Genomic DNA, 15,803 nt, shown 5'->3' with positions numbered 1-15,803 from the left:
TTGCAATTTATCTCCTTTACAAAACTTCCACTCTTGAAAAATCTTTAATCAATCCAAAGAGATCTTCCCCAACCATTCCCCAATGGCTTTGGAAAAACATTTTTTTTTTAAAAATTGTTAATTAAATTAACTTCCTTGGTAAGAATGTTATATATGCATAAATTTGTGTTTATTCTTTAATGCCTATTCCCATTTGTGTTTATTCTTCCATTTTTGTTACATTGGAAATTAACATAAATGCAAAGATCAATAAAAGTTTATCCAGAGGATTGTTGAAAATGTTCTGACCAGGATGAGCAAAAAGCCTTTGAATGTTGTTGTCTATCCAGTTGGAATGGATTTCAGAGTAAAAGAAATTATCTCAATGTTAGGTACCTGCTCAAATGATGTCCACCATGTAGGGATATGTGGTATGCCGGAATAGGAAGACAACCATCACTAAGGCTGTCTATAATCGCCTCTGTCATGAATTCGATGGCAGCAGCTTTCTAAGTAATGTTGGAAAAGAATCTGAACAAATCAATGGTCTAGCCCGTTTACAAGAAAAGCTTCTTTCTGATATCCTAATAAAAGAGTACCTAAGTGTAAGAGATATTCGTGGAGGAATCGATGTGATACAGAAAAAAAAAATTCTATAATAAAAATGTTCTTATTGTTCTTGATGTGGATCAAAGTAGCCAATTAGAGGCATTAGCCAAGAAAGCATGAGTAGTTTGGAGAAGGAAGAAAAGTCATCATAACAACTAGATACAAGCATTTGCTAAATTTGGTTCCAGTATATGAAACATGTTCAATGAAAGAGTTGGATCCTCATGAACCTCTGCAACTCTTTAGTTGGCATGCCTTCAGAAAAAACTGCCCTGAAGAAGGTTACGAGGAACTCTCAAGAGATGTAGTCGTAAGTTTTGTAAGAAGACTTCCGTTAGCTCTAGATGTTTTCGGTTCTTTTCTAATTGACAAAAGAACATCTGAACGGATAAGTGCATTGGAGAAGTTGAGAAATATCCAGCCTGATGAAATTGAAGAAAAGCTTAGAATAAGCTTTGACGCATTAGATCGTCAAAATAAGGAAATATTCCTTGACATTGCATTCTTCTTAATTGGGATGAACAAGAAGTATGTAATTGAATTATTGAAATATTAGATGGTTGTGGTTTCTCCTATGACGTTGGCATAAGTGATCTTGTTTATAGATCTCTGATAACAATCGATGAAAAGAATGAGATAAGAATGTTTAATCTACTCCGAGACATGGGAAGGGAAATTGTCCTTGAAGAAGCTTCAAAAGATTGTGAGAAGCGCAGTAGACTGTGGTCTCATAAAGATGTCTGTGACATTTTGGAAAATAAGACGGTAAGAGTTAAAATACATATATAGATGAATCTCTTCTTACTATGAATCTCTAACTTCTCCAATGTTGTTTGTTTTCTTTCAGGGAACAAAAGCTGTTGAAGGCCTCATACTGGAAAACCCTGACACAATGGGAATGAAATTTGTAACAAAAGCCTTTGCAAATATGAAAAGGCTAAGACTGCTTCAACTCAATAAAGTGGACATCAATGGGGAATAAGGACTTATTTCCAGAAAGTTAAGATGGCTTCGATGGAACATATTCTCTTTGGAATTTATACCAACTAATTTTCATCTGGATATCCTTGTTGCTCTGAAAATGCAATACAGTAAAATCAAAGAAGTCTGGAAGGAAGAAAAGGTATGCCCATGCGAATATATAATTTTTGTGTTTATCAATGCTAATTAATAAAAACGAAACTGATTTTCTTTTACTCCAAATGTTTCTTTCTACAGTTGCTCAAGAATTTGAAAATCCTTGATCCCAGTCATTCTGCTGACCTAGTTAAAACCCCAGATTTCATAACACCAGCATTAATTGATAAAAAAAAAAACCCTACATACATTGATTGGTGTTGTCCGGTGTAGAACAGAGAGAAAATTAATAGGTGAAATTGAATACAAAAAGTGAGAGATTTGCTTGTGAATCAAATAATGTGGATGTGCAACTGTGAGAGAGAGAGAGAGAGATTTTCTGATGTGCGACTGTGTATGAGAGAGATAGAAATAGAGAGAGTGCACGAGAGAGAGAGAGAGAGGGACGACTGAGAAGAGAGGGCGGGAAGAAAACGAAACGTGAAGAGGAAGAGGTGCGGGTTAGTTTAAAAATGTATTTTTTTTAGTGGTTGCAAGTGCTGTGAAGTGAGTGTGAGGAGGAAGGATGTTGTCTTTTATAAAGAGAATAGTAACACTTTATAAGTGGGTGAGATCGTGAGACTTGGAAGAGCTTTCACCGTTCAAAACCTTCACGTTTTGTTTTTTCTTTGACAAATGACAACTGTTGCCGCGCGGTTTGGCCAAGGGCAATGAGTTAAATTTACTTTTCAAGTTTTGAGCATGGTGCGAAGACCCTGAGGCTTCGGAAGAGGTTGATCAAAGCCGATGACGATAAACCAAGGTGAGGGTTATGGTAACCGAGGATTACTGGTTGAGGCAAGGTCCCTGGTGACCTGAGGAACTGCAAAACACAGTGTCAGAGGCCTCAAGGTGGATACCCGAGGTGGGAGAATACTCCTCAGATGCACCATATCTCCCAGAATTAATGTTTGGCGGGTAATGTACGCACAAGAAGTAAATTAGTGAGTAAATATTGGAGTTACTCTGTTATTGCCAGGGCAGTTACCTCATGCTGATGGCAGGTAGAAATGATCATCTGGGATGAGAGCCTTATTAGGTCTGACTGTAAGCTCTAACGGTACACCGAATAGTTAAGTGATTGACTCCACTGTGACTGACGTTAGCAGGCGTTAATGTGTTATGGGCCAAGCTAACTCACATCAAAACCCTTCGGTGAACTTTCAATGAATGGAGCCAGCCCTATTTGAGTATCCTATTCGAAAACCTCTTGGTGGGGTTCTTCTCTAACGGTTTTTCCGTAATAATGAAATTGATATTTAGCAACAGCAGCAGCGCCTAATGCACATCCAAATACATAATTCGCAATATCAGATATGGAGATTTTGCTGTATTACTTTGTGTTGTTCTTCTTCGGCTTCCTTTTACTCTCCAAATATCGACTCGTTAAGAAGTGGAAACTCCCACCAAGCCCTCTCACCCTACCCATTATCGGTCATCTCTACCTATTCAAGAACCCTCCTTACCGAACTCTTGCCGATATTTCCAACCGATATGGCCCAATTTTACTCCTCAGGTTCGGCTACCGCCCTGTCCTCCTCGTCTCTTCCCCTTCCGCGGCCGAGGAATGCCTTACCACCAACGACATTCTCTTTGCGAACCGTCCTCGCTTCCTTGCCGGAAAATACATAGGTTATAACTATTTAAGCATAGGCTCGGCCTCGTATGGCAACCACTGGCGCAATCTCAGACGCATCAGCAGCCACGAGGTTTTCTCCACCAATCGTCTTCAGATGTTTTCCCGCTCACGCACCAACGAGGTTCGATCAATGATCCTACGGCTTGCCTCCTCTGGTACCAAGGAGGTGGATATGAAATTGATGTTTTTTGAGTTAACTCTCAATGTGATAATGATGATGATAGCCGGAAAGCGGTATTACGGAGAGAACGTGGAGGAGGAATCAGAGAAAGCAAGGCGTTTGCATGATATTGTGACGGAGACTTTTTATCTATCTGCGGCAACGCATATCGGAGATTACATGCAGGCTTTAAGATGGGTTGGGTTCAACAGGTTACAAGAGAGGCTGATGAGGCTGCACCAGAAGAGGGACGAGTTTATGCAAGAACTAATCGAAGAGCATAAGAAGATGAAGACCGATGACTCTTTCATTTCTAGCTCTAGTTCTGAATCTGGTGAGAGAAAGAAGACGCTGATTGACTTTTTGTTGTCTCTCCAAGAAGCAGAGCCTGAATATCACACGGACGACATCATCAAAAGCTTGGTTCTGGTAGATTTTTTTTCCTCCCTCCTCCCTTTCACTAACTCAGGAGTCGGTTTATATATTACACCATATATAGTTTCGAGTATAGATCGAATCAAATCGCAAATTTGATTTGATTCAATTGGATTATGTAGTTTGAACCAAATAATAAATACCCCTAATTTAGAATAGCAATTTATAGATAGAAAATAAACATTTTGTTACTATATCAAAAAGTTGAGCCAACTGGTAAGAATTGATTGATTAGCTAAGGTCGATGCAGAAAATGCTAACTAATAAGGTTACCCTTTACAGGACTTGATAGTAGCTGGAACCGACACATCATCAGGAACGATGGAATGGGCAATGTCACTCTTGCTCAACCATCCAGACGTCCTCAAGAAAGCCCAAGCCGAGATAGACAACCATGTTGGACAAGGCCGATTGTTCCATGAATCCGATCTGTCCAAGCTCCCCTACTTGCGCTGTATCATCAACAAGACACTTCGGATGTATCCAGCGGCCCCCCTGCTTGTACCCCACGAGTCATCCGAGGATTGCGTTGTTGGAGGCTTTGACATCCCACGTGGCATCATGCTGCTAGTGAACATGTGGGCCATACACAACGACCCCAAAATATGGGAGGAGCCCAGAAAATTCAAACCAGAGAGATTTGAAGGGCTGGAAGGGCGAAGAGATGGGTTCAAGTTATTGCCGTTTGGATCGGGGAGGAGTTGTCCCGGGGAAGGATTGGCTGCGCGTATGGTTTGGCTAGCTTTGGGCTCACTCATTCAGTGCTTCGAGTGGGAGAGGGTTGGTGACGACCTAGTGGACATGAGCGAAGGAGCTGGGGGTCTCACTCTACCCAAAGCCCAGGCCTTGAAAGCAAAGTGTAAGCCACGCCCAACGATGGTGGACCTCCTATCTCAACTTTGAAACCATTCTCAAAGCTCTCCCCTTCTAATTGCATGTTGTGGTACTTTCTGGATATTTCAATATTATTTGTGAATTATTAGAATAAACGCTTAAAGAACCCAATCTGTCACATGGAACCAGACGGTTTGTGGTTTGATAGAAGCTGGAAAAACAAAAATATTCACCATATAATAAAGCCGATACTTACATTAGTTGTAAGGCGGTAAATGGTGGCAGTCTGGATATTTCAAATTCTGGTAATCCGTTTACATAAACGGATCAGTTTAATTCTTTGCAAGATGGATCCGTTAATAGTCAGATCAAACGCGGTTACAACTAAGAAGTTTACTAACTTTCGCTTATAACAATACTAGCGTGGCCCGTGTGATGTAGAGATGGAACACCCTTCTTTGTCTCTTTGGGGAAAGTTGGTCAATGGCCAAAAATCCCATATTCTTTTTTCAGATTTATGTAGGGATGAGAGAAAGTTTATTTTTCTGTGTATCCCATCTCCCAGGTAAGTGATACCTATATCTTAGGTGGGTAAATAAATTTCTCACTCCAACACTTGGAAGGGACAAAAATGCCCCTTGTAATAATAGATTTTTAGGGATAAAATGGTCATTGCCTTATTTACATAGGAAATAAAAGAACATGGGCAAATATACTTACCCGGGTAAATCTTTCATGGGAAACAATTACCTGGGCAAGTGCATTACTTTGGGTAAGTACCTAGGGCCTTTGTCCTTCCCCCCAATAAATCAAGGCATCCTATTTCATCCCCGCCCCAACCCTAATGGTGGGACGGGTTCATGGCAGGGCACCCATTCCCCATCGGAGATGTGGAATCTCCAATTTTTCCCCATCCTGAGGTAATTAACTAAAAAATCTAATTTATGGATATTTTATAAATAGGATTATAAAAATTTAGGGGTATTTTAGGAATTGGATTATGACAATTTAGGGGTATTTTATAAATGAAATTATGAGTCCTATTATTATAAGAATATGTGGAAATTTTAGATTTATTTTAAAAATCAATATTAAATCTATGGATATTTTACTAATTTATCATAGGGTTTAGAGAATTACAAGCAAACCCCATCCCTAATTTAGGGGAAAAAATATTTTTCCTATCCCCACTTCGTCTCTACCTGTCCCCATTTAAGATTTGAGAAACTTGGCCCCATTCGGGGCGGTGCAAGGTAGGGCCCCAATTTTATAGGGAAAATTGCCATTGGTACAATTCTAATAATTTTCTATAACCAATTAACTAATAGTAAATTAAATAACAATAATTTATAATAATTTATAAAATATTAAAATTTCTATTGATTAGTAGTAATGCATAGTAAATTAATTATTTACAATAACAATAAACTAATGTAAATTATTTACTTCTTATTACTTTTTAAGCCTAAATTATTTACTATTAATCAAAGTAAATGTAATTATAGTAAATTAATGTAATTATGGTAAACTAAATTATTTTTAATTAAAAATAAATCATTGTTGTTAATTAATGTAAAACCAGGTATGGTCAAAGTAAACCAAATGGTCTAGATCCATGTGGATAGACATAATATTTTTCCTAAATTATTTAATAATTATTTATTTAAATAACAATATAATAATAATAATAATAATAATAATAATAATAATAATAATAATAATAATGCATTGCTATTTAAATAATTATCAAACAACTTCTGATTTTCTAAATTTTTTAATATTTATTTAGTTGAATAATAATAACGGATTATTATTTAAATAGTTTTGAAGAATACTTTTTCATTTATTAATTTCGAAAATTCTTAATTACTTATTTAAAAAATAATAATTATGGATTAATAGTTAAAGAGCTGTCCTAAATTATTTGATAATTGTTAACTATAATTATTGATTGTATAGAAATTAGTAAATTATGCTAATTAGTAATACCTTTTATCGATAAATTATTATATTTATAAAAAATAATAATAAATTATTAAATTACAGTGATTAATGTAAATTGCAATAAACATTGAAATTTTGAACATTTATTAATAATCAAAATTATTAAATAATGGGTTTTTATTAATTTTTGGTAGATTATTAAATTATTTAATATTTTTGAAGTAATAGATTATTTCTTTAATAATTATTTCATAATTTTTGTGGAAGAATATTTTCCATAATTTTCATAACTAATGGATTATTTAACAATAAATTGTTATTTAAGAATAGATTGTTTAACAACAATGGAAGATGCCATGAATATATAGGAAACATCAATATTCCTCTTATTCCCCTCTCATTCCTTGAAATCACATCTATAGATATAAATATTGTTTAATATGGAAAACCAAGTCTTAATAAATTATGGCCCTATTTTTATGGGGAAGTATAGAGAATGGAGAGGAATTAGAGATGGAAATGAAGGAGAGGATAAAATATATTTTGAGCTAATTAAGGAGAAAATGTGTTAACTTATTATAGAAAGTGAGAAATGTAAGTTATGGGGGGATAGAGAACCCAATGGGAAGGGAGAGGAATGGAGAGAGAGGGTGCTGAGATGGCAAATTGAGAGTGGTGAGAAGGGAGAGAGAGAGAGAGAGAGAGAAGAAGAAGAAGAAGAAGAAGAAAAAGAATGCAAGATTGGGGTAATGGAGCAAGAAGAAGCAAGGTGACTTGGACCATCTTGCTATATATATAGATAGATATATATGAAATTATATAAAGTTTATGATTAAGAAATTTCTTAATTTACATTTATGTATATGAAGTTAAATAGTGATTACTTTATTTTCATTTTTTAGTTTTTTCTTTGTTTTTAAAGATGGTAAAATAGACTCGGTTTAAATACAAAAACCTTTTATAATCCAAATTCAAGTGCAAACACCTAAATCTAATATAATTTAGGCTGCTTCATTTTTTTTCTTTTACTTTTTTGCGCATTGTGGGAATATAGCAATTGTCAGACTCTTCAAATTATTTTTTAGGAAAAGTCCACCTTAGTACACTGAACTTTAGGGATATTGTTAAATTAGTACCCAAACTTTCAAATGTATCACTGCAATACATAAAATTTCAAAAAGTATCAAGTTGGTCCCTATCATTAACTGAGTTGAAAATATCAAAACTACCCTTCAAAAGAGGACATTGTTCATTGTCTTCTACCCTGAGATTGAACTGGTTATCTTCAAAGAAAAAAAAAACATGAAATATGATAGAGGGAAACAATAACTAAAAGCAAAGAAATAACTAGACTAGAATATATTTCAGATCTAAAGGTAGAGCACAATAAACACTATCTTTTTTTGAAAGATAGTTTTGAGTTTTGACATTTTCTGACAGGGACCAACTTGACTGACATAAAGTTCAGGCCAAAATTCAGGATATAAAATTGAAAATTTTCCTATAGCAACTGTCAGACCGCAAAAAGATAATCGTATTGTAGTGGAAAGGCGGAAGAATCAGAAGTGTTCAAAAACAGAGAATAAATTGTTTTGTCATCGATTTAGCGGGGTGCGATAGTGCAACGCATGGGCGACGCACGAAAAACCCAGTAGCAAGCTAGTGTAATGGACTTTCCCCGTAAAAAGAAATTAATTTAATATCATATGGGCGGATGGCCCACGTATCAGATATTAAACTGATAAGAACACAGATGCTTTCATTCGTTTCTTTGATTGTCTTTTGGAATCCTCGCTTCCGCTTCAATTCTTTCCACCAGCCGATGTGGGAACTAAAGTTGAGTCAATGTCCCACACCACAACACAGTGATATTTATATACCTACCTGCCTGGCTGCCTCATTTCCCGGCGATCCATTGATCCAAAATCAACCCACCCACTCCCAGTTTATCAACCGCCCTGCCCTAGCGGTCCGTTGCTCCCAGATCAACGTCTCTGGCTTTCTCTTGCCTGTTGAAAATACTTGTCTTGAGCTTTCTAAGGGTCCGTCTCGAGTATGCTTCAAAAAACCATGTGGGTCGGTATGTTCAGCTTTGATATGCTCCTCAAGGATCGACCACGATGATCAAAATTCAACAGGAAATATTAGGTCCATTGAATTTGTGAAGCCTTTTGACTTATTCACTGCATTTGGAAGTTCGAACCATCGAACTAGTATAATTGGGCATCCACAAATGGACCATTGTGTGTATTTCTGAAACATATACCAAATGAGGGATATGAAACGGCACGGCTATTAGGTCCATGATCCATCGTATTTCATGCTCTCAAGGACGATAGTATACATTTTTGTTTATGCGCCAGAAAAGAAAAATCAGGACACGCCCGGCCTATGTTAAGCAGGTCTTGTTTATATTGTGATGATGCACAATCTGGTGACTTCGTGCTGGATGGCAATTCGGACATCAATCTGCTTATGTGGTCAGTCAAACTGCAAGAAAACACAATCAGAGAACCCTGGGTGTTTTATACTATGTGGGTATTCCGATGCTTAAGTTAACGAAGAGTGTAGTTGTGAGTTTAAAAGTCTTGTAAGTAAGAGAGTTTAAAACCTAAATCACATGTACCTTTTGAGGTTGGTAGTCATGCCCTTATATAGGTAAGCTGTTGTGGGCCCCATGAAACATGTTCGAGATCTTTGGCCCATGTTACCCGGAATCCGTTTTGCACCCGAAGATGGACTTCGTTGAGCTGATAAGCCTTATCGAGTTCGTCCGATCTAGGTGGGATAAGGATAAGGCTCGCCGACACGATGTGCGATCTCGGAAAGGTCGGATACAGTTGGTTAGGTCAGGACACCACAAACTGCTCAGATTTTGGTATTGGCTAAGGTACCTGAGATGCCCGAGCTGACCTAGCCTGCTAAGGTGTTGGAAAGTGCTGAATTGTCACCTAGTCTTCAGGTCGTTCCACGTGTCAACATGCTAACAAGTCGGGCCAAATTACCCCTCACCATATTGCAAAGGGATCCATCAATTCAATTGGATTTGACTCAAAAGTTAAACACTAAACACGCATAAATTTTTATTGATAATTAACTAAAAAAGCACCACCCAAAGTTATTGTGATAGACATACAAAGTTATTACAAGTAGGGTGGATACAAAGACGTGAGGTTTTTACAAGTTTTTCGAACTCTGCTAGTAAAAAGCTAGCACAATTTAATTCACCCAAAATCGAGCTTTGAGTCAAGTTGGAGCCCAGTAAAACTCGATTCATGAGACCCACAAGCTTAATAGAGTTTTTACATAGACACAAATATATAATTGTTAATTTTTTATTTTTATAAGAAGTTTGGCTCATAGTCGAGATCAAGATGAGTCGAGCTAAAACTTACAAGCTTTGGAGTAAAGGCAAATTTGAGCTCAAATCAAGCTCGAGCCTTAGTTTTTTGGCGAACTGAGTTCAAATAACCAAATATCTTTCCTATTTTCTTTTATTTTAAAAATATAACAAAATAATTATTGCTTATCTTGATTAGATTGATAAAGTTGTACATTATTAGAGAGAGAGAGAGAGAAAGAGAGAGACATTTGGGTTTTCCAATGCCTCTTATTTTAATGCATGTTATTATTACGTTCAAAAAAGACATTTAAGAGAGAGAAAAGAGAGAGAGAGAGAGAGAGAAAGAGTAGTAATAATAATTTTTGTATTGACTGTATTTATTAAAAATAATGTATTTATTCATTAATAGTATTTTTAAATAATTATAATTATTTATTAAAAACAATATTAAGTAATGTATTTATTAATTAATATAATGTAAATTATAATTTATTAAAAATTGCAATATTTATAAATTAATTGTAATTAAATAATTATGTTATTTTATTAATTAACAATATTAAATATACTTTTAAATAATATAATATTTTTAATAATTACTATATTATTAATTAATTAAAACTATTTATTAAAAATAATGTATTTTTTATTAACAGTATTTTTAATAATTATAGTACTAAATAATTAACCATATTTTATAGTATTTTCAATAATAGCAGTATTATTAATTATAGCGTTTATTAATTAATAGTGTTTATTGAAATATTGTATTTGTTAAAAATTGTAATATTTTCATTAATTCATTAATTAGCATTTTTTTAATTGTTAATTAATGTATGTTATTGATGTAACCGTTTCTGGTCGCGTATCAATTTTTTGTGATGTATAAATTTTTTTTTTGGCTAAGTACCTCGTTATTTGACCCGGTGGTGACGTTCCCCGATGATGAGCTACTTGGTGGCAAACACCTTGGTGGAGAACTGCCTGGTGGTGAGCTCCCAGGTGGAGAGCTACATGGTGGTGAACTTTTTGGTGGCGAACTACCTGGTGAAGAGCTACTTGGTGACGAACAGCTTGGTGGCAAGCTCCCTGGTGGCGAACTCCGTAGTGGAGACCTGTCCGGTGGCGAGCTCCCTGGTGGAGAGCTACTTGGTGGCGAACTACCTGGTGGCAAACTCCCTGGTGGACTCGTCATTTGACCTGCTCCTAGGTGGCCTTCAACTCAAAGGATGGTGGAGCTCCCTGGTGCAGCGCAACCCGACTACCCTCTGCGTGAGGTGATTTCCTCTCCTTTGTAGGCGGCGGGAGCTGAGGGACCTACGAGAACTGAATCAGAGGACCCGGGGGTATTTTCTCGACGATGACTCTCCGATGCCTAAGTTAACATTCTGATTACAGAGAGCTTGGAGAGAAATGAGAGAGCTAGAGAGCAGGGGTTACCAACCTTTTTTCCCACCCCCTGGCTTTGGGGGTCGGAGTCCTTATATAGTGGTGTCCTCGCGGGTTAGGTGGGCAAAAAGCCTTCAAACAGTAAGACTCGTCATATCCCGTCAGAACCGGGGTATAGTGGTGAACTCCTCGAGGTTGTCAGGCTGGCGCTTGTGTCAGGCGGCCAGGTCGGCACCTGTGTCAGTCGGCGGGTCGGTGTCTGGGCCAGGTTGTCAGGTCGGCGCCTATGTCAGTCGGTGGGTCGATGTCTAGGCTAGGTTGTTAGGTCGGCACCTGTGTCAGTCGGTGGATCGGTGTCTGGGCTAGGTTGTCAGGTCGGCGTTGTGTCAGTCGGCGGGTCGGTGTCTGGGCTAGGTTGTCAGGCCGGCTCCTATGTCAGTCGGCGAGTCGGTGTCTGGGCCAGGTTGCCAGGCAGGAGATCTTCCTAGGATATGCCAAACCACTCTTCTGTACCGAGCTACCCTACAAGTGGCGAGCTGCCCGGGGGAGCTATGTCGAGCTGCTTGTGGTGAGCTTTGCCGAGCTGCCTGGCTCCTTGGTGGCGAGCTCCTGGGAGAGCTGCCTAGCTCCTTGGCGAGCTCTTTGGTGGGTTACCGAGTTCCTTGGCGAGCTCCTTGAGGAGCTACCGAGCTCGTGGGGTAAGCCGTTGTGGTTCATCGGTGGGCATCTTATGGGCGGCTAGGTCGGCCAGGTCGGATCATGTGCCAGGTTGATTCGACCAGGTCGTGCAGGCCATGCCAGGCCGCACAGGCCACACCATGCAGAGCGCAGGCAGCGCCAGGTCGCGCGCAGGCCGCGCCAGGTCGTGCGTAGGCTGCGCCAAGTCGCTCGCAGGCCACGCCATGTCGCGCGCAGGGCACACCAGGTTGCGCGTAGGCCGCACCAACTTTAGATGTAAATAAAAATAGGAAAAATAAGAAAAATAAGAGCATAAAACTCACCACCGAAGGAGGCTATCACCAGCTAATTGTGTTTGCCTTTTTCTCAAACATAGATTTGGGAAATCGTCCTGGGTTGATCGCACCTCCACCTGGGTTCATCACCGCCAACTTTAGTTCACATGAATGGAGAAGGCGATAGCTATAGAGAGGGGCAATGTGAGTATATCAATTTTTGGGGTGATAATTCTGTCCACCGAATAAACACTTATTCTATAAGCATTTAAAATAAATTTGCTTAGAACTGCTTATTTTTTAAAGCACTTAGCCATTTATTTTGAAACAGCGGTTTAAACCGGCGGTCTTAAAGACCGCCGCTACAGTAACAACAAAGGTAGTGTTCATCCCATGACCGCCACCTACAAAACTAAAATAGCTAAAAATAAAAAATCATGCAGCGGTCTTTGGAAATTGACACGGCAATTTCTTATTCTGAACCGGAGAGAGAGAGAAAGAAGTTGAAACCAAAAACTCTCAAGACTCCCGCGCTCTCTCGATAGAAGAAAAAATTTGTAGACAACTCCACCGAGAAGCAGAGATCAATTGAATTCAAGGGAAAACTCCATACCGTCTCATTGATCAACTGAGAATGCAAAATTGATTGACCAAGGAATCAATGGAATATCAGCGTTGCACGGCTCTCCATTCTAAAATTATTCGTTTGAGTAGGCTCTACGGGGGCATGAATCAATCAAGTGAGGGATGGAAAGATTTGTCTCCATCGAAGGCTCCCATACCAGCATCGATCCTGTGAAGAAAGGAGATAGAGGGGAACGAAAGACTCACACATTGAGGAAACATGGTTTTTATTGGGGGCAAGAGAGTCTAAGAGACTAAAGAAGTGGCATCCAAGCCCTGGTTTCGTTCATGGAATTTCATGGAAATATTTGTTGGTTCTAAAGAATTTTGGAGAGAGAATGTTCATGGTGGATGGGCCACAATTATCGTCCTACTCTCTATCGTCATCTTGCTAGGTCATTTTCCAAGCGTTTCAGATCCGTATCGGCTCCATAAAATGCAAAAACGACTAGTTCCCCTTCTATAAATCAGTCAATAAAGTAGTTTTATTCCTTTCAATTCTCTTTAATGGGTTGTTCTCTGTTTAATTACTAAACCTTGAGTTCATTTGATCTTATGGTATTCCTCTGGCTTCCATTCTTCATTGTCGTAAGCTCCGCTATGTAGGGTCTGTTAAGTGTTCTATGTTGTGTCTCAAATCACTTGAGACTTCAAAAAGAAATGAAAAAGCTGAGGACGTTGCTTCAGTTGTTCTGTTAACACCATTAATCAATCCAAACCAAGGAAGAGGAACAAGAGGCCAACTAACAAATGGAGGCCTATAGATGGTGCTTCTGGATGGTCAGGTAGGTGCACTACATGGTGGCTTCTCTTGTTACTGTTCCACTTTCTATCAGGCTTTCAAGCTCCCGAATCACCGGGGTCAATGCTCAAGCGGAAAGGGTTGAAAGCATTGCATCATGTCATGTTGGTGCTCGGTATTTTTATTGGCGGTTTAAAGCTCTAGGAAGTCAGACCCTATGCGGATCTCTGTTCCGTAAGTGACTTTGGAGTAGTAGCTTTACAAAAATCTTCAGTAGGTTTGGATTTCTACTCTACATACCATAATTTCTAGATCAATTTTTAATTGCTTGGATGCTCATTTCTTATTTCTAAATTGAGTTCTTGCAATTATGCCATTGTGTTGGTTGGAGCATTTGCTTCTGGATAGTGAGACAGGGCTGGACCCACTAGGCGTCTAGGTTTGTCCTATTATTGGGTTGGCTGCAGTGGACTATTTTGCTTCTGGGTACTTTGTTTGGGCTACCCTAGTCGAGAATCTAACAAAATTTGGATATAGGGGGAAGAATTTGCACATGGCTACTTATGATTGGAAGTTCTCTTTTCAAAATACAAAGTTTGTTTAGTTCCTCATACTTCTTCTATCTCTAAAAATTCAAGCTTTACATTCATTTCATTAACTTTGTATGGCTAATTTCATTAACGTTGAAGCACTAGCTCCTATGGGTGGAGATGGTAGAGATGGTGGTGATGGTGTGCTAAACACATCAAAGCAATCATGAGCATTTGTCTATTGTTTCTTGGCGTTCCAAAGTCAATTAGTAACATACTCTTTGCCAAGAATAAAGACATTGCTTTTGCCAAGTTAGTTTTCTCAGTTCTAGTACTACTTGGCATGTGGTAACCAGTTAGATTTGTGTTGAATTGTTGATACCAAATTGAACTCTTAGCAATTTAGCACTTATTTGTCAAAATAGATACACTACTTTAACTACATGAATTGAAATTTATAAAGAAGTCACTCATTTAGTTTCACTTTAGCTATGTTTTTCTTTGTTGGAATTGACTTAGAAATATTTTGCCAACTTTTACAGCATCTTTTGTTTCTTTAATGAATCTCAGTCTGCAACATAAAATAATATTTTCCTTTCAATCCTGAAGGTCTTGTATGATTATGAAGACAAAATCAACCAGGTTGTCTTCTAAGGGCTTCAAGGTGGTTCACACAATCACACAATTGCTGGGTTAGCATTTGCATCAAAGTAGGTTTTGTATTAATAAATGATTTTTCTCCTATTTGGAAGTGTACGGTTAATAAAGATTCACTTTTCTTATTTTATTCTTTAATGTTCTATTTTCCTGTTTTAAATATCTAAATTACAACCAAGTTTATTTTCTATGCAATCCTCCTGATAAGTCAAACAGATCATGTTAATCAAAGACATTGTTCTCGCAATAGACCAAGTCACAGTTCAATTTTTAACTAAATTTGAAATATGATATGTTTAAGTCTTGTTATGAGGTCTCTTCAGCCTTTTAAACTTATAGGTTGTTGACAGCCTAGAAAAAATGGTTGTCAATAGGCTATAGGGTCACCTTAGTCCATTGGAGTGTGTTTATGTTAAGTAGGTTATTTCTGTAGCCATTCCTGATTAATATAGGTTAGTGTTATTATTTCCCTCTTACTTGTTCTGAAAGGGAGTCATTAAGAGATTAGGATAATGATAGAAGTTAATCATATATTTGGAACAAGATTGACAATATTATGAGACATCATTATGCAAATCCTTTCACATAATTTATGATCTAAGAACAAATTAGATTAAAGCTTTCTTATATATCTATATGTCATTTTAGTTAGTCATTTTTGTAGATTCATCTAATACAATCATTTACATGGATGTAGGCCACAACTCCAGAGTACAAATCCTATCAAGAACAAGTTCTTAGAAATTGATCAAAATTTGCGAAGGTATAGCTGACAAGATTTTTCCATCATTTGCATAAGATAAATATTCTTGCCCCCATGGTGATCCATTTTGGTTATTCTTTTGTTTC

General features: G+C 37.8%; 1 protein-coding gene and 1 pseudogene across 1 annotated transcript; one reads left to right on the top strand and one right to left on the bottom strand.

The window, feature by feature from the left end:
- The first annotated feature begins 2,411 nt into the window (after positions 1–2,411).
- LOC148850208 (cytochrome P450 81Q32-like) lies at positions 2,412–5,048 on the top strand. Its single transcript, XM_088943568.1, has 2 exons — positions 2,412–3,932; positions 4,221–5,048. The coding sequence occupies exons 1-2, from the start codon at positions 3,021–3,023 to the stop codon at positions 4,839–4,841; spliced, it is 1,533 nt and encodes a 510-aa protein (XP_088799694.1). The 5' UTR covers positions 2,412–3,020; the 3' UTR covers positions 4,842–5,048.
- A 3,265-nt stretch (positions 5,049–8,313) lies between these two features.
- Positions 8,314–8,497, bottom strand: LOC148850207 (U2 spliceosomal RNA; annotated as a pseudogene).
- Positions 8,498–15,803: the final 7,306 nt, after the last annotated feature.

This window comes from Nelumbo lutea, chromosome 5, assembly GCF_056320005.1.
Source record: "Nelumbo lutea isolate HS-2025 chromosome 5, American lotus-T2T, whole genome shotgun sequence".
In the NCBI taxonomy this organism is placed as follows: domain Eukaryota; kingdom Viridiplantae; phylum Streptophyta; class Magnoliopsida; order Proteales; family Nelumbonaceae; genus Nelumbo; species Nelumbo lutea.
Note: the sequence above shows the minus strand (reverse complement) of the source record. Positions and strands in the feature narration are given on the sequence as shown.